Below are 25,623 nucleotides of genomic sequence, written 5' to 3'. Positions count from 1 at the left end.
CTTCCCCGGAATCCTTTCAAGAAGCAGCGTTTTCTTTCCCTCGGGAACCCAAGTGAAACCCAGCTCTGTCTGTCCAGGGAGAAAAGCTGCCGCGGCGCGGAGTCTCGGCGGCCTGAATGGCAAGCCCCGCGTGCCCCGACGCCTGGCGGCCGGTCCTCAATGAAACCAACCCGATCGCCGGGAGAAGGTGCCGGCCGCCCGGGTGTCTCCCCGCCTGGCGGGCGTCCTCAACCAGAGCGCCCTCTATCACACACGCGCGCGCACACACTCACACATACACACACACACACACACACACACACACACACACACAGGAAGACCTGCCTGACTCTGGGAGCGAAGACCCAGACAGGCCTGGAGAAGGGAATTGCCCCATTAGGGGCGGGAACGGATGCGCTCTGCAGCCAGCAGCCCCGGCCCGGCCGCGCGCCCTTTGCGGAAACAATGTCCAGATTGGAGGCGCGATCACAGTCCCCCGGAAAGGAAGTTTCTTGGCGCAGCCACCAAGAGGAGACGCGGGGACTCCGTGGGGGGTGGTTCTGGCACCAGAAGTACACACACACACACACACTTGCACACGACGGGGGGGACGGGCCTCGCGCCCTGCACCAGCCCTCCCTCTCCTCGGGGCAGGCAGATCCCACCTCCTCCGCCCGCGCGCCCGGAGGAATCCGCGGCCGTTCGGCGAGCAGAGGCAGTGCGGGGAGCCTCGTCCTCCCGGAGCCCAGGCTCGGCGGGGACCCCCAGGGGAGGAAGATGGGGAAAAGGAACCGAGGCAGACAGACTCAGCCCCGTCCCTCCCGGGGATAGCGCTCCAAGTGTGACCGCGCAGTTGCCCTGAGGGCGCCTGGGTCGCGGACCCCCGCAGGCCCCGCGGGAGGCAGTCGCGCCGATCCCGGGAGGAGGGAGGCGAGAGAGTCGAGTCGGGCGGCCGGGTAGGGGGTGCGGGGGAAGGGGGAGGCGTGGGGGACCAGGGGAGGGGGAGGGAGGCATCTCCGCCGCGCGGACTTTGCAAAGCTCCCACCCGCCCATTGTCAGCGGCCGAGCGCGAGGCTGCGGGGGGCCCGCGCTGCTCCCTGGAGGGAGAGAGGAACGCCTACCGATTTTGATCTTCACGCTCTGGAAGACCCGGAGCCCCTCTTCTTCCACCGCCATGCTGTTCGCCGGCTGCTGGTCAGTCTGTCTGTCTGCGCGCTCGCCCGCCGGTCGATCCGGCCGGGGAGGTCCGTTGGGACTCGCCCTGGAAGTTCACCCGCCGTGCAAAGGCCCCTCCGTGACACACGGAGCGGCGCAGAGAAGGCCGGGCAACGGAGCGAGGGGGAGGCGGCGGCTGGAGCCCAAGAGAGGCGGCAGCGGCGGCGGCGGCAGCTGCAGGGGCACCGCGCGCTCTGCGCAGCCCGGGTCCCCGCGCGCCTCATTCGGTCTGCGAAAGCCGACAGCGGCCCCAGGCGCCAGCCCCCGCGCCCCGCCCATTGGCCGGGAACTGGGGGGCGGCTCGGAACGACTCCACCCCCAACCTAACCAAAGCTTCCCATTGGCCGAGGCCCGGAGAGGGGCGGGCCCGGTTTCGGGACGAGGGTTTGGCAGGGACCAGCCCAGGATGGAGAGAGCTGATGCCGAGAAGGACCCGGTGAGGGCAGTGGCGGAGCTTCCCAGGCCGAGGCGGGGCAGCTCGCGGGACGGAAGATCCCGCTCCCGGCCTGCTTAGGGCCAAGGAGGAGCCCAGAGACGGCTACCCTCGAAGAGTTCCTGCGCGTCCGTGTCCAGTCCGCGCGGCCCCGGACACTGCGGACCCGCTCGCCGGCCACTCGCCGGTCCTCCCTACTCGGCGCCCACGGGCACCGGCTCGCAGCGGCCGCCTCATCGTCCCCTGCCAGGGTGGTGACAAACTGCGTGGTGGCTCCTGGTCCAGAAGAATGCCGGTTCTTTACCTGTGGAGCGAATCCCTCGGGTGGCGCCGGCCGTCTCCGCGCGCCTGGGTGCGGCTCGACCCTTGTAACCAGACGCCACCCGCGCGGCCACCCCGCCCCGGAACAACACTCGGGGCGCAGCAGGGCGCTGGAAAGGCTGATGTCTCCGGCCAGGCCTGGGATGCCCACCAGGACCAGACCCTCCCGAGCGTGCGCTCCCGCGAGCACCCAGTGCGCAAGAGACCCCCACCCCCAGCTCCCCCTTCCCGGGGTTGAGAGGGCGGGGCGCCCTGGAGGATCCCGCCTGAGTTGCCCGAAGAAGGTCCAGAAAGCGCTCGGCTTGGCATCCCGGGAGGGCTCGAGATGGTGGTCTCACGCCACTCGGGCCGCAGTCGGTGCATTCACCCAGGCTTCTCCCAGGGCAGCGGTGAGATGGGGAGCAAGAACTGACTAAGGGAGCTGGTGTATGGCCCGTGGCAACCGCTGGTTTGTAACTATGAGGCTCTTCATTAACTCGTTTTTTGAAATTTAAAAAGCAGCACAAGCACATGGTTTTCAAAAATGCAAATACTACGTTCCTTTGTCCATAACTCATTCGGGAAATAGCATCCCATTTGTGACACATTTTCAAATCTTAATTTAATTTTTCAAAGAGTGCTTTTTAAAGCACGGGAACGAAAACCGCTTCAGGACATTTTTACCTTGGATTTCTTATAGAGAATTAGAAAATCGACCTCTCGATTCTGGCTCCATCACCAAAGGTAGTAACCTCGAGAGGTTTTTAATGTCTTTCCTTGATCTGTGGGGAGTGAGGGGAAAAGAGTGGCACTTGTTCTGCTTTACTCATTTGCATCCTAAAACAAACAAACAAGTAAACTTGGATAGACAAGGGTTGGAAAGAGTGTGGGTTCAGCTCTTTGGTGACTCTGGGGCCTCGAACTTATTTCTTCCCTGTGTTGAGGCTTCTTTTTTCACCTGTAAAATGGGAGCAGTTTACCTGCCTCACAGGGTCCTCAGTGTTGCCTGGACCAGTTTTCCTGGCAAGGAGTAAGTGCACAAAACAGATATGAATGCCTTCCCCTACCTGCACGGTGAAATATAATACGGTGCATTTTTCTTAAAATGTGCAGTGGGTCCATCTCTATTTGGGACTTAATGAACTATGAGTCCAGTATGCTTCATTATTTTACATCTTATTTGCAGACATTGCATACTTTATCTGATTGGGTTAATCTCACACCAACCCAATGAAGTTGATATTAAGGATAAGGAAATCAATCGAATAATAATAAAATAATTTGTCACAGGTCCCTCTGTTTTTGGAAACTAATTCCACATCAGCTTTATTCCTAGCAGTAATCTTTAAAGCTTCCTTTTCCATCTTCCCACATCCAGTATCCATTTACTTCCTCTTCCTTCTCTGAGCTTTCCGGAGCCTCTCTTCTAATGTGTTGTTCTTTGTGCAGTTGTTTCCACTGTTCTTGTGTCTCAATTATCCCTACTTTTAGTCTCCCATTCCCATTTCCCGTCTCTTTCCTCCCTCCATTCTCCATTGTATCCCTTGGCACTTTCAAACTTTGAAAGATGAAAGCCCTGCATTTAAAGACACGTGATTTTCTGCCTGAGAGAAGATCCAGAGATGATCAGCTGCAGCTCGAATGCCGGAAGGAAGAACTGACCTCCATGAGTTTACCTCCTAGGTCTGGAAGAAAAGCCCTTTGAGTCTGAAGAGGCAAAATAATGCTGTGATATTTCTGATTAAGCCTTTGACAGTTCCCTATTCCCCTCTGGATAAATTCCCTACCTTGGCCCCCATGGCCTGGCAGGATCCAGTCGTGCCCACCTCTCTGCTGTCATCTCTGGTCATTCTTTCCCTTCATTCACGTCTAGTCACACTGGCCTGCTAGTAGTTATGCAGATAGGCCACCTGCCTCCTGCCTCAGAATCTTTGCACTTGCTGGTTTTAGACACCTCCCTGGATAGCTGCATATTCCCTTCCTCGCCTCATGTAAATATCTGCTCCAGTGTCACCTCCTCATTGACTCTGTCTCTGACCACCCTCCGTGCCTTTCCTACTTTATCTGCATAGCATTTACCACTGGGGATATGCACACATGTACACGCCCACACACTTCCTGCATATACTAGAATACAAGCTTAATGAAGATATGGAACCGTTTTGTTTTGTTTTGTTTTTTATTGCTTTATCCTCACAGCCTGTAACATGGTTAGGTAACTGTAAAAAGAATTAATGACCATTCTTTACCCTTACTACTTTTTGCCTGTAGCCACACAGGCCTCCTTCCCTGTCCTCAGTCATCTGGCTTGAACTTATCACCTCCAGGCTTTCATGCATGGTGTTTACTGTTCAAATGGAGCTTAAGAAAGCAAACTCCCCCTTGGGTCAATCCCCAGTTTTGCTGCATACTGAGTCTAGGACCCTGGTAGTCACTGTAGTGTATGCTGTGGGTACTGCCCATGTCCACTCCTTTAAGGCCAAGGATTTGGCTCAGTTTGGGACAATGCTGAAAAGGAAACCCAGCTCCTGGGTTTCTCATAGGATCACTAAGGGCTTTTCTGAAACTACATTGTTAAATTTCTTCTGTACTCAATCCTTCTTCCTTCACATCCTTACAGGATATTTTCCTGGGAACACCCCCCTCCATAAACTCCTGCACACACATCTCTACTTCAGAGTCTGTTTCCAAGGGAACCGAGCATATGACTTTGGGGGCCAGAAGTGATTCTAGGAAGCAGACTCTAAAATGGGATTTCGAAGCTGGATTACTCACTGGCCAGCTGGCAGGAAGGGGACCATCGCTGCTGGCAGGTGGCTAGCCTCTCCCATGCTGTAGCAGTGTTTCTGCTAAAGTTTTCACCAGTGGTAAACTGGAATGGAATATCCATGGAAGGGAACACACTGGCAGGTGTACTATCTCAGGCATTTGAGAGAAAAGCAGTAATTATATGGCCCGTGGAATAGGATGTCTCTTGGTAAGGGCTGTTTTACATTGGGGACAGATAAGGAAAAGCTACTGGTAATTAATCATCAGTCTAAGGAAAAGTGTGACAAAAGGAGGACCTCCCTGGAACCATATAAAGACAAGCTCATCTCTTGCAGCCAGAGGACCAAAAAAGTTGTGGATCAGGGCCAGGAATTAATGATGAGGCCATCAGAGCTCCAGAGAAGGTTGAATACACAATCCAGAGAGGGCTGCTGTGCCAAGGTCAGGGCCCTGGCTGGGAAGAAGTAGGACCCTAAGACTTGTATTGTGGTATTCTGGATGAAATGCACTCAAAAATCTTGAATTTTTAGATTCCCCTAAATCTTCTGGGCATGAAAAGGTCTCCCATTTCTCCGTGTCAAATGCAAATGCAATCACTGTGACTGAAGATGATGCAGAGATCCTTGACTTGCAAAACAATGCACACACCATCACCTAACTCCACCTTCCCTCCTGGCCACCAGACCTACATAACCCACCTGGGGAAGTGTTGGGTCTAATAAGGAAGGAATATCTGCCAAAGGAGTTTTAGCTCCAAGCTAACGTGTACTGGCAGGAGCTGGGAGAGTAAATGCAGAAATGGATTCAGAGAACTCTGGGCTAAGGGGGAGGCCAAACATAAAGCTAAATGATGCTAGAGTTTATCGATACGGCAGCATTCAACCAGGATACAGGCTTTAGCACCTACAAGTACCCCAGGAAATGATTCTAACATGCTGCTAGAATGGCCTTTGGAGCTTATCAATAGCAGTGTCCCACACAAAGTGAAGGAGAAATGCCAAAATAGTCATGATAGACAGTAGAAAAAGGTATTGGAATGTTCAGAGAGGTGGCCACACAACAGAAGGGACACTCTATTTGGCCAGAAAACCCAGGTACTGGCTAGGTTTCATGGGAAATTCCAGAGGATGCTCCGTTTATGAAAGTGATGAGGAATGTGTTGGAGAGAGGAGTACACACTACCATTTGGAAGCTCAGTGGTGGCTTTCTCTGTAGGATCAGACTGATGGCAGAAGATGCTATTACAGAATTAGTTTGGCTGATAGGAAGGAGGAGGAATAGAGGCCAAGCAGTGACACTTAACCACAAGATGCAAGATGGGTGCAATTATTGAAATAAACAGTAAGATTGATCTGGTAGTCGGGGTCTTGACCTGCAAAAAGTTATAGAGATAGTTGGGCAGTGCGATGGTGGCTCAGTGGCAGAGTTCTCACCTGCCATGCCAGAGACCCCAGTTCGATTCCCAGTACCTGCCCATGTTAAAAAAAATTATGGAGATGATTGCTTGAACAACATGTTTCTAGGGATAAGATAGATAGCCAGCAAGAGTATCACTTAATATGTACAACCAAAAGTAACCAAAGATGGAAAAGCAGGATGCTGAAGAAAATTGTTCAATAAAAAAGTGATGATCCCTTGCCTAGTTTTCATAGATGAGCCAGTTCTCATATGCAGAATCGATTGATTGAAGGAACACCTGAGTAGGCAAGGACCGTACCACAAGTGTATATGGTAATGTACACTTCCCCAAAGTAACCTATGACCATTTACTTAGGTAATTGTACACCAGGGAAGGAAAATGCCTGGATATTTTGAGGACAGTTGGGCACAGGGTATGAGTCAACATTGCAACCTGGGAACGTGAGCTGTCATCATGTTCCCTTTTAGAGCGGTTATTTGTAATGTCCAAGTAACAGAGTCCTGACCCAAGAATGGCTCACAGCAGGTTAACTAGATCCATGGAATCACCAAGGAGCATTCCCTCTGTCACTAAATGTACATTAGATACAGACATATTTGATAGTCATCAGAAAACCCATATTGATTCCTTAGCTAAGAGCCATCACAGTGGGGAAAGCCAGGTGGCTCTCTCTCCCATTTCCAAGATGTAATATCAAAAACAATAGTGCATCCTGGGTGAAATATATACTTTTTTCTTAGAGAAGTCAAGACTTAACAGGAAAAAAATGCATAAAATACAGGGTTCCCATATACTACCCTATTAATAATATCTTGCATTACTGTGGTACAATTGGTACAATTGATGAAAGCACATTTTTCTACTTATACTACTAACTATACTCCATGGTTTACCTTAGGGTTCGCTGTTTTCTGTTGTACAGTCCCCATGGATTTTTTTTAAATATATATTCTAGTAACATATACACAGCCCATTAACTACAAGTATATAAATCAGTGCTACAAATTATATTCACAATATTGTGCTCCCGTCACCATCATCCATTACCAAAACCTTTCCATTATCCCACATAGGAACTCTGTATAATTCAAGCATTCACTCCTTCTTATCTACCCCTAGCCTATCCCTTGTAGCCTGTATTCTAGATTTTAAAGTTATTAGTTTGCTTATCCTAAATAATTCATATCAGTGAGATCATGCAATATTTGTCCTTTTATGTCTGGCTGATTTCATTCAACATGATATCTTCAAGATTCACCCATGTCGTTGCATGTATCAGGATGTCATTCCCTTTTATGGCTGAATAATGTTCCATTGTGTTTATACCACATTTTGTTTATCCAGTGCTGGTGGACACTGAGTTGCTTTCATCTTTTGGGAATTCTGAATAATGCTGTTATGAACACCCGTGGGAAAATATCTGTTCAAACTCCTGCTTTCAATTCTTGTGTGTATTTACCTAGAAGTGGGATTGCAGATTGCACAGTAGTTCTATACCTAACTTTCTAAGCAACTGCCAAACTGTCCTTCCACAGCATTTCACCATTTTGCATTCCTATCAACAATAAATGAGTACTCCTATTTCTCCACATTCTCTCCAACACTTGTAATTTCCCATGTTTTGTTGTTGTTGTTGTTTGTTTGTGTTTTATCTCTGCCATACTAGTGGCTATGAAATGGTATCTCATTACGGTTTTGATTTGCGTTTCCCTGATGTCTTGTTATGTTGAGCATCTTTTAATGTGCTTTTTGGCCATCAGTATATCTTCTTTGGAGAAATACCTATTCAAGTCTTTTGCCCTTTTTTAAATTGGGTTGTCTATTTATTGTTGAGTTGTGGGATATCTTTATATATTCTGGATGTGAAACCTTTTTCAGATATGTGGTTTCCAAGCATTTTCTCACATTCTGTAGGTGGTTCTTCTACTTTCAATATAAAATTCTTTGATGACAAAAGTTTTTAATTTTGGTGAACTCCCATTTATCTATAGTGCTTTTTATTTCTGTGGGGTCAGTAGTAATGTTCCCCTTTTCATTTACGATTTTGTGTCCTCTTTTTTCTTCATCAGTCTAGCTACAGGTTTGTCAATTTTATTGATCTCTCAAAAAAACAACTTTTGGCTTTGATTCTATTTTTTAATTCTCTATTTCATTTATCTCTGCTCTGATTTTTGTTATTTCCTTCCTTTTGCTTCCTTTGGGTTTAGCTTGCTCTTCTTTTCCTAGTTCCTCCCATTTTGAGGTTAGGTCTCTAATTTGAGATCTTACTTTTTTAAAATATAAATATTTAGAGCTATAAATTTCCCTCTCAACACTGCCTTTGTTGAAACCCATAAATTTTGGTAGGTTGCATTTTCATTTTCATTTGCCTCAATATATTTCCTATATTCCCATGTGATTTCCTCTTTGATGCATTTGTTGTTTAAGAATACATTGCTGAATTTCCATAAATTTGTGAATTTTCCATTTCTCCCTCTGTTATTGATTTCTAGTTTCATTCCATTGTGGTTTAAGAAGATACATTGTATGCATTCAAAACTTTTGAATTCATTGAGATTTATTTTGTTTTGTTACCTAAAAAATGAGCTGTTCTGGAGAATGATCCACATGAACTAGAGAAGTACATGTATTTCTTTGCTGTTGTGGAAAGTGTTCTATTTATGTCTGTTAAGTCTAGCAGTTCTAGAATATCATTCAAGTCTCCCATTTTCTTATTGATGGTCCATCTAGATGTTCTATCCATTATTGAAAATGGTGCACTAGTCTCCTACTATTAATATAAGAACTGTCTATTTCTGCCTTCAAATCTGTCGATATTTGCTTCATCTGTTCTGAGGCTTTGCTGGTGGGTGCATATATACCTACAATTGTTATGTCTTCTTGTTGACTTGACCCCTTTAGCAATCTAAAGCAGTTAAACTTTGCCCCCAACTTCAGCTCAATTGTTTCTTATTCTGCTTTCCTGTCTCAAGCTGCTTTTGCCTGGAGAGCAAATTCTAGAAGGGGAGCAAATGCCAGAGAGGAGATTCCCAAGTCAGTCTTTCCTAGACAAAACAAGGTCAGAGACCCTCAAAGGGAGTACTGGCCAATTCCAAATTGCCCTGGGAAGAGGTGGGGAACAAGGTCAGAAAAGGTGCCAAGAGCTTCCCCCATGACTTCCCAAAGGTGTTTTTCTTGTCTCGGCATCTGCCCTGCACATGCAGCACTTCTCAGCTGTCCTCTGCAGCTCGGAGGAAGTGTAGCATCTTTAAGTCTCCTCTCCTGCCTCTGTCTGCAGAGGTAGGAGGAGGGTAGAACAGTGGCTGCCCTCAGAGCTGAGCCTCCAGAGATCTGAAGTAGCTCATCAAAAGCAGTTATCAGTGCTCAGAACATATATGCCTGGATCTTGGGAAACCGGCTCATTATGTCCCATTCTGGCACCGGCAAGCTGCGCCAGTACCTGACTACTGCCTGCCTTGAGGTTGGTGGATGGATGATGGTTGCTGCTGTGTGGAGAGTGTACATCACCAGTGCTTACTGCGATTCACCAGCCTCTTTCCACTGCTCTTCCCTGGATACTGCACAGTGTCCTTCTGGACTCTGGAGTCTTGGAATATTTGATTCAGACAGTTGCTGCCTGTTTAATAGTTCTAGTAGGAGGGTGTTCTAGTTTACTAGCTGCTGGAATATACCAGCATCAGAATGGCTTTTTAAAAGGGGAATTTAATGAGCTGCTAGTTTACAGTTCTAAGGTTGAGAAAATGTCCCAATTAAAACAAGACTATAGAAATGTCCAATCTAAAGCATCCATCCAGGGAAAGATATCTTGGTTCAAGAAGGCTGATGAAGTTCAGGGTTTCTCTCTCAAGTGAGAAGGCACGTGAACATAGTCAGGGCTTCTCTCTCGGCTAGAAGGGCACATGGTGAACACGGTATCATCTGCTAGCTTTCTCTCCTGGCTTCCAGTTTCATGAAGCTCCCCGGGAGGCGTTTTCCTTCTTCATCACCAAAGGTCACTGGCTGGTGGACTCTCTGCCTCGTGGTGCTGCAGCATTCTCTGCTCTCTCTAAATCTCCCATTCTCCAAAATGTTTCCCCTTTTATAGGACTCCAATAAACCAATCAAGACCCACCCAAATGGGTGGAGACATGTCATCATCTAATCCAGTTTAACAACCACTCTTGAATAAATCACATCATCCAGGGAGATGATCTGATTACAGTTTCAAACATGCAGTATTGAATAGGGATTATTCTACCTTTATGAAATGGGATTTTGATTAAAACATGGATTTTCTAGGGGGCATACATCCTTTCAAACCAGCACAGAGGGACTGATTCCTGGAGCTTCCTACTCTGCCATCTCCCTATCATCCTCTCTGGAAATACACTCTTAAAGACCTAAAGGATGAACTAGTAGTAAAAATCTAAAAATGCGGAATTGTAACCCATCCCAAACTCTGAAATCTATTCTACAACTAATTGTTGCAATGTGCTTTGAAATTTATTGCTTTTTTGTATATATGTTATTTTTCACAAAAAAGAAAAAATATATATTTCTTTTAAAAAAAAGTGAAGGAAAAGTCATAAAGGATGCATTTAATTCAACAGTCCGGCCTCCAACAAAACCACAAACTCAGCAGCCCCAATTGCAGCACCTTGCCAGATGTGATTCTGCTGCCAAAACACATCAGCTCAGCCTCAGGGATGTGATATGTGGCCACTGAGCTAACAAATGCATTCTTTCCCCCCTTCCTATCAAGGAGGAGAATCAGAAATAGCTTACCATCACTTGGCATGGATTATAATATACACCTACAATTTTGCCCCACAGTTATACTTTTTTTCACCTGGGATGTTTCTAGAACCTGCTAGGTCCTGTGGGAAATACGAGAGAAATACAATACCTAACCCCAAACCTCAGGGAATTTAGATCTAAGTAGTAGCTACTAGTCTCAATAACTGGAGAGCTTGCCTTTTTACACAGCTTTCTCTCTGCCTGTGGTCTGCTCAGACTGGAAGAATAAGGCACAAAAGCTAAACAGAAGAAATAATCCTAGAAGTAGTTTACATCTCTAAGGTATAGATGTAATGCCAGCAATGCATGAAAAAGTGAAGTCCCATTTACCAGGAGGGGTGACTTTGGAGAAACTGAATGAGAACTGCTTTGGCCTTACAGATCAGGCACACACCTGGGTCTCTACTCTTCACTCCGTCACTCGAACTTGGTTACCATTGCTCCCAGCTTCAGAGTGTGGGTTGCAAAGAAGGGAGTGGATGGTAGCTGCTGACTGGGGAGGAAAGTACTGTGCATCAGAAATGGGGCTCAGAGACAGCAGATGAGGCCACTAAGGTAAAGCTAGGTAAGTAGTCAGGGTCCTCTAGAGGAACAGAACCAACAGGAGAGCTCTGTAAATATGAGATTTATAAAGCTGTCTCACTCAACCATGGGGAAACGAGTTCAAAATCCACATGGCAGGCTGGGAGGCTGGCAACGCTGACGAAGGGTCTTGATGAACTCTACAGGAGAGGCTCGCTGGCCAAAGAAAAAGTGAAAATTCCCTCTTCTCCCATAAAAGTCTTCAGCTGTTTGGATCAGATCCAACTGACTGGGTCCTCTCATTTGTGGAAGACGCTCCCTTAGCTGATCATAGCTGTAATCAGTCACAGCTGCAAGCAACTGACAATTTAATAAACCAGCCTTCTGGTTTACCAACCAGCCACGAAATATCCCTGCAGTCACTCTTAGGCCTGTGCTTGTCCGACCAGGCAACTGGGCACCATCACCCACCCAAGGTGACACCTGAACCCAGCCATCACCCTAGGGCACTGAAAGTGAGATAAGATGTAGAAATGTCTGGGGACTCATGGCCCTCCTGCCACACCCATATCCTCAAAGCAATCATTGTACTAGAAAAAAGAGCTGAAATTTCTCAAATTTTTAATTAAAAGCCCCCACGAAAATAAATACATTTTAGGTCATGACCTGATAAGCACACACAAAATTAAAACAAAAATTTTATAAACCCATAGTTATCCTAACTAGATGTGATACAGTCTAATATTGCATATCTGATTCTAGTTTCATTTACACTTATCTGGCTTATTTCGTTTAAAAAAATCTATTTCATTACCCACTATTTGATAGGGCTGGAGGTCCCAACTCATGAGACCTGATCGTTAAATTGTTAGGAATTTTTCAAACTGTTTGATGTACAACCATTATTAAAAATTAAATTATGTATGCTTGCAAAGTTTTGAAAATTATATAAACCTGTGTTCTTGAAGTTGTTCATGTCTATTGTAAGGCGGCCACACTAGATGACAGCATGTGACTTTGCATCTCTTCCCAACTCTTCATCCAGTGGTTCTGTGCTATTAACCTGAAATCGGCCTTGATGAGGGTATTTACATCATGGGAATTGGCCAGTGTTCCAAACTGGGGACCTTTTTGTTGTTGTTGTTTAGTCGCTTGTTAAGCATTCACCAGCACACACCAGGTTGGAACCCACAGTTTGAAATATCTTATTCTAATTAATCCCTTCTGTTCCCCTTTCCCATTCTACCTTTTTTTTTTCAGGTAAAGAGACCAGAAGATAAGGAGGTCATAAGCAAGCCAAGGCCTCGTGACTACTTAGTGTGCAGCTGGGAGGGATAACGATCACTTCTGATTCTGGGGCCAATCCTATCCCTACCACCGAGTTCTGCCTCTCAACTCTTGTCCCAGTCCAAGCCTGGGCTTGGAAGCTGCTGGCAAAGGCCCATCTCAGGCTGGTCCCCTCATTCCCTGATGCTGCCGCCTGGAGGTGCTGGCGAGCAGATGGCACTGCCTGGGGCACGTTGAGCTGGCCCCTCCCTGAATATCAAGACCTGGGAATGCAAATCTGTCAGCACAGACACTGGGCCTCTCTGTTAGGCAGCTGGGGGTGTGATGGGTGAGGGAACACGGACAGCCTGCAGGCTTTACCTAAAGGCACTTGTTAAAATGGTATTTCCTGATCACACTTGTGGGAGGTTTGGAAAAGGTATGGAATCTTTGCTTTCTGTGATTGTCTGGTTGACATGGTCCTGTCCTCATTATGTATCTTTAGTTTCCCCTTCTCAAATTTATTCAAGGAACTTTGAAGGAGGGTGCGTTGGGGAATAAGAGAGGGGAAAGAACTGGAAGTACTGAGTAAGTACACACTTGAGGCCTCCCACTAAAGAAAGATGGAATCTGATCAGGAGATGACACTAGACATGTTATGTGCTTGCTAGATTTAATGGGTTCTTATTGCCCTTACAAAATATATTTCATTATATTTCAAAGGGTTTTTTTTCCACCACCAATTTCACTTCTATAAAAGCAACTTGAAGAAGAATTTCAAAAAAAAAAAAAAAAAAATCAACTCATAATCCCACCTCTCTAGCATGAAGGCTGTTTTTATGTTTCTATATTCATTTCCAGCAGTCTTGCCCCCGAGCATTCCTATTTTCACAACGTGTAATTGCAGTCCTACATGGTTAAAACCCTATGCTGCCCCTTCAGAAAATATTATTTATTCCCCTTCCACAATTTTAATTGAAGAGACACTGAGACCCTGTGCCACCCAGTCAAGGGCACTGGAGAGAGAACCTGGGAACTCAGACTCTGCTAAACCAGGCCCAGGACTGTTGAGCTTCCTTTGCTTATTTGAAGTGGGGGAAAGGTAACTGCAGCCGTGATTTCACTCTCTCATCACAACTCTCTCCCTGCATTTTTCAGGTACAAATAAGAGCAGACACAATTAGTGGAAGCCCTGTATTCCTCTTGGAGAGCACTGCAAATTGCAGTGTGCCTCTAATGAGATAATGGCCCCCAGGGATAACAATCAGGGATGTGCTCTAATCACCTTGCAATTCTCTGAAGCCATAATTACCTCTCTTACCCTAGCTGGCTGAATGACTGGATAAAGACCCGATTGTTTAGCAGCTCACAGCCTGAGCAGAAGGAAGGAAAGGCTGATGGATGGAAGACCTTCCTTTACAGACTGGATGGAACCCCCATATGTGCAACAGAAAGCCAGAGAGCTCATAGCAGGATTATCTTTCATAATTCCAGCTAAATTCTAGTTCAAAGTCAGTTGTTGAACACTCTAAAGAGCTCAAAAATAAAATAAAATAAAATAAATGTGTGGTGGTGTATTACCTGACTGGTGTGATGTTACCCTGATCCTGTAAACACCATGAAGTTATCTTTAGAATAAACATATGGGGTGGTGCAATGGGGGCTCTGTGGCAGAATTCTCACCTGCCAAGTCAGAGACCCGGGTTCGATTCCCAAATGCCTGCCCATGCAAAAAATAAAAAAAAATAATAAAAAAACATATGGACTCTTAGAAGTGTAATGAGAAGGGTTGGTCCCATTGAGGGTAAATTTTATTTAATTTCAGGATAGAAACTTCACGTGACTTAGAGTGTGACCACCCTGACCCACCCAGCCCTGGAATATAATACATCTGTTCTTCACAGTAATGACAGCAGTCCTTTGGAAATTTGACTCAGGGCATGTCATTCATCTCCTCAAACCCTAGACTGGCTTCCCTCCACATTCAGTATAAATCTCAGCGCCCTTACCATGTGGACAAGGCCTTGTGTGAGCTGGCTCAGCTCTTTCCCTGACCTCACCTCCCACCACTCTCCCCCTTTCTCACCACTCCCAGCCCACTGACTTCCTTGCTATTCCTTAAATAGGGCAGGCACACTCCTGCCTCAGGACCTTTACACTTGCCGTTCTCCCTGCTGGAAGGCTCTATCTGCAGACATCTGCACATCTCACTCTCTTGCTTCTTTTGAGACTTGGTTCAAATGAAACCTGTCAAAGAGATTTATTTGATTACCTATATCAAATAGCTGTGTCCCCATTCACTCTCTCTTCACCTTACTTTATTTTTGTTTAAAACATTTATTATTGTTATGTAAATAATTGATTGCTTGCTTTCGTCTGTCTCATCCAGGCTTAGTGGGGAGAAAATATCTAATTTAGAAGTCACTTTGCAATAACAGAATACTAATATGCATTCAGATTGATGATACCTTTGCAGCTTTTGGTTTTCAGAGGCTTGAGAATATGCTCCATGAATAAACTGGCATATCCAAGTAGTAATAAATGTAAAAGTTCTGATGGTAGTGATGACGATACTGATAGCTGACATCCATTCATCAAGTGCTGTGAACTATGCTGAGGGCATTACAAGCACTTATTTCATTCTCACGACAACCCGAAGGAGAACCTTCTCTTATTATCCCCAATTTATAGATTCAGAATCAAAGCTTAAATAACTTTCCCAAAATCACACAGCTAGTTTCATAACTTTAAAATAGCAGTTCTTCACGGTGGTGTGACGATGGCTCAGCAAGCAGAGTTCTCACCTGTCATGCTGGAGACCTGGGTTTGATTCCCTGTGCCTGCCCATGTTAAAAAAAGAAAAGAAAAAAAAGCAATCTTTCAACTAAAAAAAGAAAAACACATCAGTCTCTGCTGGACACCCTTTTTCACTGTCTCTGAGAATCAAACTTCAGGGTCCAGAATTCAGGGTTGTTTTTTTTTCGTTTTTGGTTTATTTTTTCATTTCATTCACTGATGTTTTTAAACCATGGTGACTCCAAATCCGAAGAAGGGATGGAGTGAAACTCATGGATGCTTGAGTTACGGATACCAATTTTCACAGCTCACCCTGTCCAAATATTTAATAAGCCATCCTTGAGAGAACTGTCAGCCTGAGTTTCACTTGTCCACCCAGCCTCAGGTGGTCAGTTCCTTCCAGCATCTGGGATAATAGCTTCCCCACACAGGAGACAAACACAGGAGATGTTCTAAGCAACTTCAGGATCCTTTAAGAAACCCACAAACAAGCCTTCCACCGGTGAGTGCTGGCCTGTTTTCCCTTAGTCTCATCACCCTTCATGCACGCAGATTTCTTACAGGTCCATTCAGATAAGCAATATTCTAAGAAACTAAAAAAAGAAAAGAAAAGTTAATAGACAAAATAGAAACAAAAACTGATCAAAAAAATAATTAAGAGCCTTGGTAGCATATCCTGGCAATTGCAGTTAAGAAGGATAGCTCCGGGGACTTCCAGGTTAAGATGGCGGCTTAACAACGTGCGCATTTTAGTTCGTCCTCCAGAACAACTACTAAATAATCAGAAACAGTACAGAACAGCTCCCGGAGCCAAGATAGTGACCAGACACACAGCGTACCCCAGTCTGGACCAGGTGGACTGCCTGCGAGCCCCCCCAGAACCATGAGTTCCCAAAGCTGCGGCGGCCAGCGCCCCTCCCCCACAGGCCCCTTCCCAGAGGGGAAAGGAAAGGACTTTACCAGCAGCAGGGACTGGGCACAATCAAATGCCAGTTGTGGAACTAATTAACAAGTTCTGACTACTAAAAATAGGCCCCCAGCTTAGGTGAACCTGATCAAAGCACAGGTTGCTCATTTTTGCCCCAGCACCAAGGGAGCAGGACTGAGAGAAAAAGGGGGAAAAAAAAAAAAAGAAGAAAAGAGAGGTTTTTGTGGCTGTGTATCTACAAAGGCTTGACTACCTCTGGATACAGCAGCAGGACTTTCAGGCTGCAACTGTCCCAGGCATAGGCAGAAGTGAGCTCTTTTGGGAGCTTGTCTGGAGCCTGTGCCTTCCCCAGGGGAGGGGTGAAGCCCCACCCAGGTGGAATCCCTCCATCAAGGAATTCAGACACCAGGGCTTGGTAATTTGAAGCCATTAAAACCAGCCTACAACCTCTCATCTGTCTCCACCATGCCCCCAGGAGGGAGGGTCTGCCAAAGTTAAAGGTACCGCATCATCTTACGCTGGTGGGACCTGCAGGCAGACAAGCGCCACATACTGGGCAGGATAAGAAAAACAGAGCCCAGAGACTTCACAGGAAAGTCTTTCAACCTGCTGGGTCTCACACTCAGGGAAAACCAATGCAGGTGACTCTTTCCTCCTGATAGGAGGCCAGTTGAGTCTGGGAAAATCTGGCTGGGGTCTATAATATCTAAGTAGACCCTCCTAAGCATGTGTGGGGGAAAGGTACCACATAAACAGGGCAAGAAACAAGAAAACAAGAACTGAAAAATTCTCCTCTGTTAAACAAAACTTAAGCTGAAGGTCCAGATAAAGCTGAATGGAATGTCAAAGAACAGATAGACAACAAATTCATCCAGCAAGAAAACCCTGGATAAAAGAAGTGAAAGCAATCTCCAGAATAAACTAATTAAGGTAATTAAATGTCTAGACGCCAGCAAAAAATAACAAGTCACACTAGGAAAATTGAAGATATGGCCCAGTCAAAGGAACAAACCAACAATTCAAATGACATACAGGAGCTGAAACAATTAATTCAGAATGTATGAACAGACATGGAAAACCTCATCAAAAACCAAATCAATGAATTGAGGGAGGATATAAAGAAGGCAAGGAAAGAACAAAAAGAAGAAACTGAAAGTCTGAAAAAACAAATCACAGAACTTATGGGAATGAAAGACACAGTAGAAGAGATTAAAAAAACAGTGGAAACCTACAATGGTAGATTTCGAGAGACAGAGCATAGGATTTCTGAACTGGAGGATGGAACATCTGAAATCCGACAAGAAACAGAAACTATAGGAAAAAAAATGGAAAAATATGAGCAGGGACTCAGGGAATTGAAAGACAATATGAAGCGCATGAATATACGTGTTGTGGGTGTCCCAGAAGGAGAAGAGAAGAGAAAAGGAGGAGAAAAACTAATGGAGGAAATTATCACTGAAAATTTCCCAACTCTTATGAAAGACTTAAAATTATAGATCCAAGAAGTGCAGCATACCCCAAAGAGAATAGATCCAAATAGACATACTCCAAGACACTTACTAATCAGAATGTCAGAGGTCAAAGATAAAGAGAGGATCTTGAATGCAGCAAGAGAAAAGCAATCCATCACATACAAGGGAAGCCCAATAAGACTATGCGCAGATCTCTCAGCAGAAACCATGGAGGCGAGAAGACAGTGGGATAATATATTTAAATTATTTAAAGAGAAAAACTGCCAACCAAGAATTCTATATCCAGCAAAACTGTCCTTCAAAAATGAGGGAGAAATTAAAACATTTTCAGACAAAAAATCACTGAGAGAATTTGTGACCAAGAGACCAGCTCTGCAAGAAATACTAAAGGGAACACTAGAGACAGATATGAAGACAGAAGAGAGAGGTGTGGAGAAGAGTGTAGAAAGGAAGACTATGAGTAAAGGTAAAAAGAAGGAAAATTAGATATGACATATAAAATCCAAAAGGCAAAATAGTAGAAGAAAGTACTACCCATGCAGTGATAACACTGAATGTTAATGGATTAGACTCTCCAATCAAAAGACATAGTCTGGCAGAATGGATTAAAAAACAGGACCCATCTATATGCTGTCTCTACTCAAAGGACACGAGGCCAAGGACACAAATGGACATTTGTGTTTATAGCAGCATTATTAACAATTACCAAGAGATGGAAACAGCCAAAATGTCCATCAACAGACAGTTGGCTAAACAAACGGTGACATTTGCATAAGATGGAATATTATGCAGCTCTAAGACAGAATAAAGTTATGAAGTATGTAACAACATGGATGAACCTTAAGGACATTATACTGAGTGTGATTAGCCAGAAACAAAAGGACAAATACGGTATGGTCTCACTGATATGAACTGACATTAGTGAATAAACTTGGAATATTTCCTTGGTAACAGAGACCATCAGGAGATAGAAATAGGGTAAGATATTGGGTAACTGGAGCTGAAGGGATACAGATTGTGCAACAGGACTGAATATAAAAACTCAGAAATGGACAGCACAATATTACCTAACTGTAATACAATTATGTTAAAACACTGAGTTGAAGCTGCATATGAGAATGATAGAGGGAGGAGGGCTGGCGCATAAATGAAATCACAAAGAAAGACGATAAAGATTGAGATGGTGTAATCTAGGAATGCCTAGAGTGTATAATGATAGTGACTAAATGTACGAATTTAAAAAATATTTTTGCATGAGGAAGAACAAAAGAATGTCATTACTGCAGTGTGCTGAAAATAGATGGCACTTAATATGTTAAAATTTCAACTAATGTGTGAGACTAAAGCAAAAAATGTTTATTTGGTACAAATCTATACTTCGACTAGTGCATCTCCTAATATAACTTATGTAGATAGTTGATTGAACACCTTAAGTACATGGAACTTTGTATAGGACATGAGATTTTGTTGGTTTGTCCAGGTGATGCCCTGATGAATCCCAGAGTGATTTGATCAGTGAGTGGAAAAGTATTTGCAAAGTCCCCTTTGGGGAATGGTGAGAATGGGGGAAAATGCAACTTGAATTCTTGATATTCTCACAAGCAGTGTGGACAACCAAAGCTATAGGCTGAGCCCCCAGTCTTGGGGTTTGTTCATATGAAACTTAACCCCATAGGGGATAGGTCAAGCCTACTTAAAATTAAGCCTAAGAGTCACCCCCAGGAGAACCTCTTTTGTTGCTCAGATGTGGCCTCTCTCTCCAGCCAACACAGCAAGCAGACTCACCACCCTCCCCCTGTCTACATGGGACGTGACTACCAGGGGTGCGGATCTTCCTGGCAGCGTGGGACAGAAATCCCAGAATGAGCTGAGATTCAGCATCAAGGGATTGAGAAAAACTCTAGAATGAGCTGAGACCCAGCATCAACGGATTGAGAAAACCTTCTCGACCAAAAGGGGGAAGAGTGAAATGAGACAAAGTGTCAATGGCTGAGAGATTCCAAACAGAGTCGAGAGGTTATCCTGGAGGTTATTCTTATGCATCAAGTAGATATCACCTTGTTATCCAAGATGTAATGGAGAGGCTGAAGGGAACTGCCTGAAAATGTAGAGCTGTGTTCTAGTAGCCATGTTTCTTGATGAGGATTGTATAATGATATAGCTTTCACAATGTGACAGTGTGATTGTGAAGACCTTGTGTCTGATGCTCCTTTTATCTACCTTGTCAACAGATGAGAGGAACATATGGAATAAAAATAAATAATATGGGGAACAAATGTTAAAAAAAAAAAAAAAGAAGGATAGGTCCTACTTTAGTAGCTATTCCAAGCCTGATGGTCAGGACCTGTTTTAAGTAGTGATTCAAAGAAGACTCCAGGAGTTAAAAGTTGGTTGAGCAAATGGGACGCTTCAAACACCATTTCTGAGCCACTAAACCTTGTAGGAACAATCTTGCTGGTAGATTTTTCAAAATCCCTTACCAGTCCTCAGTGTTGAGTTTTAAAAGGCAATTGAGAAGACCCACGGTGGAGAATACAGAAAGATATATTTTTCTTAAGTCAAGTTGGTTTAAGGCAGAGAGTTGAGAAGACAAGTAGAGACAACTGCTCCAACCCAAAGTGAGAATCTAAAAATGGAAATTTTATTTCCAGCTGTACCTCTCACTTGCTAAGTGTAGATTAGTATCGACTATCTCAATTTCCCATGAATTAATCAGAAATTTTAAAAAAATGGTTGTATAATATTTTAAAGTTCCAAGTCAAAAGGGCAGTTGGTTTTCTGGTGTTTTTTTAATAGGAGCTTACACTATTGTTTCACCTTCCTTTTCATATATTTTTGTTCTGTAAACATTAGCATTTTAACTATATGTAGATAGAGACAATTGTGAAAATATTCACATGAGGCACTCCTGAATTAGGCTCAGATATTCAAAGTTTTTCACACTAACAAAATTTTTTAAACTCCCAACAACTTTTATACTGCCTTTTAAAGCCTGAATTCCTTGACTTTCAGAGTTAATTGGCAAAGCCCGGCTACATTCCGAGAGTTGGCCAGGATGTCCAAGCTATATTTAACTTTTCAACACTACACTGAAATGCTTAATTCCTGGTCAAGTTTCTAGCACCAGTTACAAGGCTTCTATTTATTCAGAACTTCTGAAGGCCCATGTGAGTGCTAATTACGATTTTGACTTTTCTCCCAGAGTGACAGGAAGTTATAAGAGCAGCTAAGGGTTTGTTGAGGGCTTACTGCATACCAGACATGGTGGTAAGTGCCTTAAATGTGCCATCTCATTTAATTTTCACCACAAGTCTGTGAGGTAGGGACTCCACTTTATAGGCCTGGAGAAGTCACTGTGATTGACTTAGTTTCCCTCAGCTGGGATGTCACCCCAAGTCCTAGGCTCCAAGGCAGAGCCATTACCTGCTGCTGACTGCAATTTGGGTTCATACTTAGACTGGCACCCAGAATCATTTGTTCCTTATTGTTATTTTAAAAGATACTGATCCCCTGAAACAATAGATAATTGCACTTGGAAGTCAGCAGAAGTCAATATCATATGGGGCAATTTCCCACGTGGCACAAAATAATCCACAATATATTGTTTCTCTTTTAAGGTAATTCTGGGTGTGCATACTGTGAAATAATGGGGGCTATGACATAGACATAGAGGACCACTGTGTTTGCTTTGTCTCAAATATTCTCCTTAAGAAATAAAAAAGATCATTGTCACACACATTTGAATGTCACTAAATCATCTTACGGTCTTCCTGGTGCTCATAAAGGCATTTCATAGATTTTTACCAGGATGGGGTAATGTTGGCATATCACCTACAAGGTAGTAAGTTTTTTAAAAGTAATTAAATAAACAGATGCTAGATTTCAGAATACCAGCTTTTTTTTTTTCCGCCGTACCAAGTCTGTGTTTACCAGTCTCAACCGTTACTGGAACTGAAGAGTATGCGCTTTTTAATTACACATTACAGCACTCAAGTTCTAATTTATGCCAATTACAAGTTTCTCTTTATCACTGCTGATAGCATAATTTGACTGCTAGTGCCTTGTAAGTATATCGCACCTGATTTTTAATAGTTTAGTCAACCATTGGGTCTTCTCACATTTTCTAATGGGAGCTATTAGTTTGTAAATTACAATGATGATGTCCCTGAATTAAAGGGGACAATTGGCAGGAACTACCAGAGACAAACTTTCACAGCTCCTGGGTCCCCGCAGATCTGAGGTTGAGTCACAACCATTCCCTTTGGTCTAGAAAGTTTGTGGTTAGATCACAGCTCCATCGGTGGATCGACTTTATTCCGTCTTACCCAGCCTCTGGGTTACAGAGAGATCTTTCTGGTTAAACCTGAGCCCACTCTAGGCTGTCACCTCATTGGACCTGTGACTCTTAAGCCACCTGAAGTGTCCTACACCCAGACATTGATTCAGTAGTTTCAGGGTGGGGCCCAGAATTTGCATCTCTGTCTTGTTTCCAGCTGATGCTTTGCTGCTGGCCCAGGAACAAGGCGATCAAGAGTCTCATTTACCACGTATGGAAAAGGGGTGCCGGGGACATAGGACTTCCAGTTTTAAAACCAGAACAATGCTGGGGGGAAACCGAGACAAGTTAGCTACTTTATCTGGGGCCGCACTTTGACCTAAAGCATTTATCTCAGCAATGGAGTTATAATTCTAATGTTAATTAGATTTAAAAATTAAAAACTTTGTATTTTTACGGCAGACTCCTCCTTTGAAATGTAAATGCACAAAGGAAGAGAAATGAATAAGTCCCTAACACCTGTTCTGAGTTTTTTTTACAATAATTTTTCTCTCTTATAAAGAGAAATTTTGAAAGAGGAAGCAGTTCAAATAGAAAAGAAAACTTTAGGAGACCACTTTATGTCCAAGTTAAAGTTGGATTTTATATACATTGTCCAAAATTCCACAAAATATTGTTCTTTTCTACTGTGGGTATGTAGAAAAATGTCAAATTCTTGGTTTTACACACTGAACAGCTTTTACTTTTAGTTATTAGCCTTAAAAAAAAACTCAATTAATTACCTTTCGCAGCATAATGAAAGGCTAGCACTTCTTCTAGTTGAGACTGGTTTAAGTGATCTAGGATGGCCTCACCCACACATGTGGGACTCACCTGAGACAGTGGGAGAGCTAGGGTCTCTCTCTCATCAATTAGAGGAGACTGGGCTTCGTCCTGTTCCACGGCCACTTGGTTGCATAGTAAGCCAACTTGGGCTTGTTCATATGGTAGCAAAAGGGTTCCCAGCAGCAAGCGTAGGTAAATCCCAATGTGCAAGCACTTTTCCAGACTTCTTGTCACCTTTACTTCTGTCCCAATGGTTAAATCAAGTCAAATGGCAATGGCCAAAGTTAGTATGGGAGGGGGGGCTACCCAAAGCTTGGATGCATGGGAGGTCATTTTGCAAACAACCTGTTACAACCTCCTGTTTCTTAGGAAAAAAAAAACAAAAACGAAGACACCTCCTTGCTTCTGAATGTGGTCTCCCACATGAAAGGCAGACATTCTAACCGTTGAACTGCCCATGCACCCTGAATTTCCTTTTAAAATAACTCCTGAAAAAGAAGAACAGCTCATTGATAGAGAATTTATCAAATGCCATGTTAGCATGGATTCTCTAATTCTAGAGTAGGGCTAACTATTGTGGTTTGCCTAGAGCTGTCCCAGTTTTAGAGACTAAGGAAATTCCTCGATTATGAGCAAATTGAGACAACTGGTCACCATATAACCACCCCCTGTGGTATGAACTACTGCTCTGTCCACCTTACAGGTAAGGAAATTATGCTTGGTGACATTAAGCAATTGTCCCAAGATGCTCTAGCAAGTCAGTCTGCTGCCCTGAAACTGGAAAGAATGCTGTCCAACTCCAGAGCCCCTGCTCTTAGCTTCCACGCTATATTGCTTTCACAACTAAAAGGGACGTTTAACCTTTGAATGGTAAGTGTGACTGCCTTCCTTAATCTCTCGCTTCATTTAATATGCTTGATTCCAAATTTCTTTTTTCTGTGTTGAGAAATAAAACTCAAATTCACCTTCAAAGGACAGAAATTTGCCATATTTGAGGATATTCTGAAGAAGAAGTATAAAAATGTTTTCAAGAATAGCATCACCATTGCATAAGCACCTCATCTTCTAATTGAGCACTCGGTCAGGGGCAGGATTAGCAAAACTGGTTGTGGCTGTTGTTTATAGAGGGTTCACTATACACCAGTGATGTACAAAATGCTTTGTGCGATCATAGCTGATTTCTCACTTTGCATGTCAGGTACTGTAGAAGGTATCTGGTATATATGAAGTCATTCACTTCTCCTATAATCCTATGAAACAGATGCTATTGTTAGCTTTTTTTTTTTTACAAAGATTTTAAGCATCTTGCTTGAGGTCAAACAGCCAGTAAGTAGCAGAACCATAATTTGAGCCAATCTCAATAAAATCTGAGTGTCAATCTGTGCTCCACAGCTGCCCCTCTGCTAGGCATAAAGGTCTGAGATAAATCCATCAGGCCCCAGTGCATGCATTCTGTCATTGCAGTATATCCTTTGCTTTGAAGAACCATCCTTATTTGGCTGGATAAATTCTTATTGGTTGATTGGAATTGAAGTGACCTACCACTTTCCACCAGGTATTCTTTTGGTCAAAATATGACAGTTAAGTGGCATTTACGGAGGGCCCTTCTGGGTTGGGCCTTCTTGGGAGCACAATTTGAGGAGACTGGGCTTTGTCCTGTTCAGCGGCAAATCACTGAACGCCTTCAAGGCAGAGAACAGCACAGAACAAGGCAGAAACTCAGCGTTGGTGAAGGCAGGTTTAATGTGATAGCCTGCCTTACCATAATCAGATGCAAAGTTCTCTTAGGCTTGGTAACTCAGAGGAGAGAAAGGAAGATCTCTGGGTGGGGCTGGGAATCAGGATTTGGAAAGCTTGCTCCATGGACCTTCCTTTAAAAGACAACATTTTAAGTAAAATACATGCATATGGCATCAAAAACCTAAGTAGTGCAGATATCTTTTTATGAAAAGCAACAGTCTTCTGCTTCACCTTTTCCCATCTCCCCAGTCCCTTGAGGCAATCACTTTTTTTTATTTGTCTGCTATATGGCGGAGGTCACACCTTTCATTCTTTTTCCATGTGAACATTTTGTTATGGCAGCACCATTTGTTGAATTTTTGTTTGTGTTTTCTTTCTTTTGTTTGCTTATTTGTTCGTTTCTGGGAAGTGCCTGGGCCGGGAATTGAATCTGGGTCTCCCGCATGGCAGGTGAGAATTCTACCACTGAACTGTCCTTGCACCCCTTGCACCCAGTTAAAAGCAATCACTTTTAACCCTAACTTTTGCTTCTGGTTAAAAATTTCATTTCTCTAAATACTATTCTTTAAAAAAAAACTTCTTATTTTGAAATAATTTCAAACTTATAAGAAAGTTGGAGAAATAATTTTTTAAAATACAGAGAACTCCAATATACCCCCTGTTTAGACAGCAGATTTTCCAACTTTCAACATTTCTCACATTTGCTATAGCATTCTCTCTACCTATCTGTCTTCCTAGCTTCTAAACATTTGAGAGTCGGTTGCATGCCTCATGCTCTTTGAACAGTTAATTCTTGATGCATATTTCTGAAGAACAAGGATATCCATTTATCCCTGTAACATTAAGTACAGCTATCAAGTTCAAGAAATTTAACATTGATAAAAAGCTACAGTCTATGTTCCTTTT

At 43.8% G+C, this 25,623-nt stretch overlaps 1 protein-coding gene across 2 annotated transcripts in view; it reads right to left on the bottom strand.

The window, feature by feature from the left end:
- The window catches only part of RASA3 (RAS p21 protein activator 3), a 235,278-nt gene extending 233,908 nt beyond the window's left edge, over nt 1-1,370 (bottom strand). For both annotated transcript variants that reach the window (XM_077134966.1, XM_077134967.1), the window contains exon 1: nt 1,101-1,370. In XM_077134966.1, the coding sequence (XP_076991081.1) occupies nt 1,101-1,155 (55 nt within the window). In that variant the 5' untranslated portion in view covers nt 1,156-1,370. The remainder of the gene's footprint in view (nt 1-1,100) is intronic.
- Nucleotides 1,371-25,623: the final 24,253 nt, after the last annotated feature.

The sequence above is a fragment of the Tamandua tetradactyla genome, chromosome 17 (assembly GCF_023851605.1).
Source record: "Tamandua tetradactyla isolate mTamTet1 chromosome 17, mTamTet1.pri, whole genome shotgun sequence".
Lineage (NCBI taxonomy): Eukaryota > Metazoa > Chordata > Mammalia > Pilosa > Myrmecophagidae > Tamandua > Tamandua tetradactyla.
Note: the sequence above shows the minus strand (reverse complement) of the source record. Positions and strands in the feature narration are given on the sequence as shown.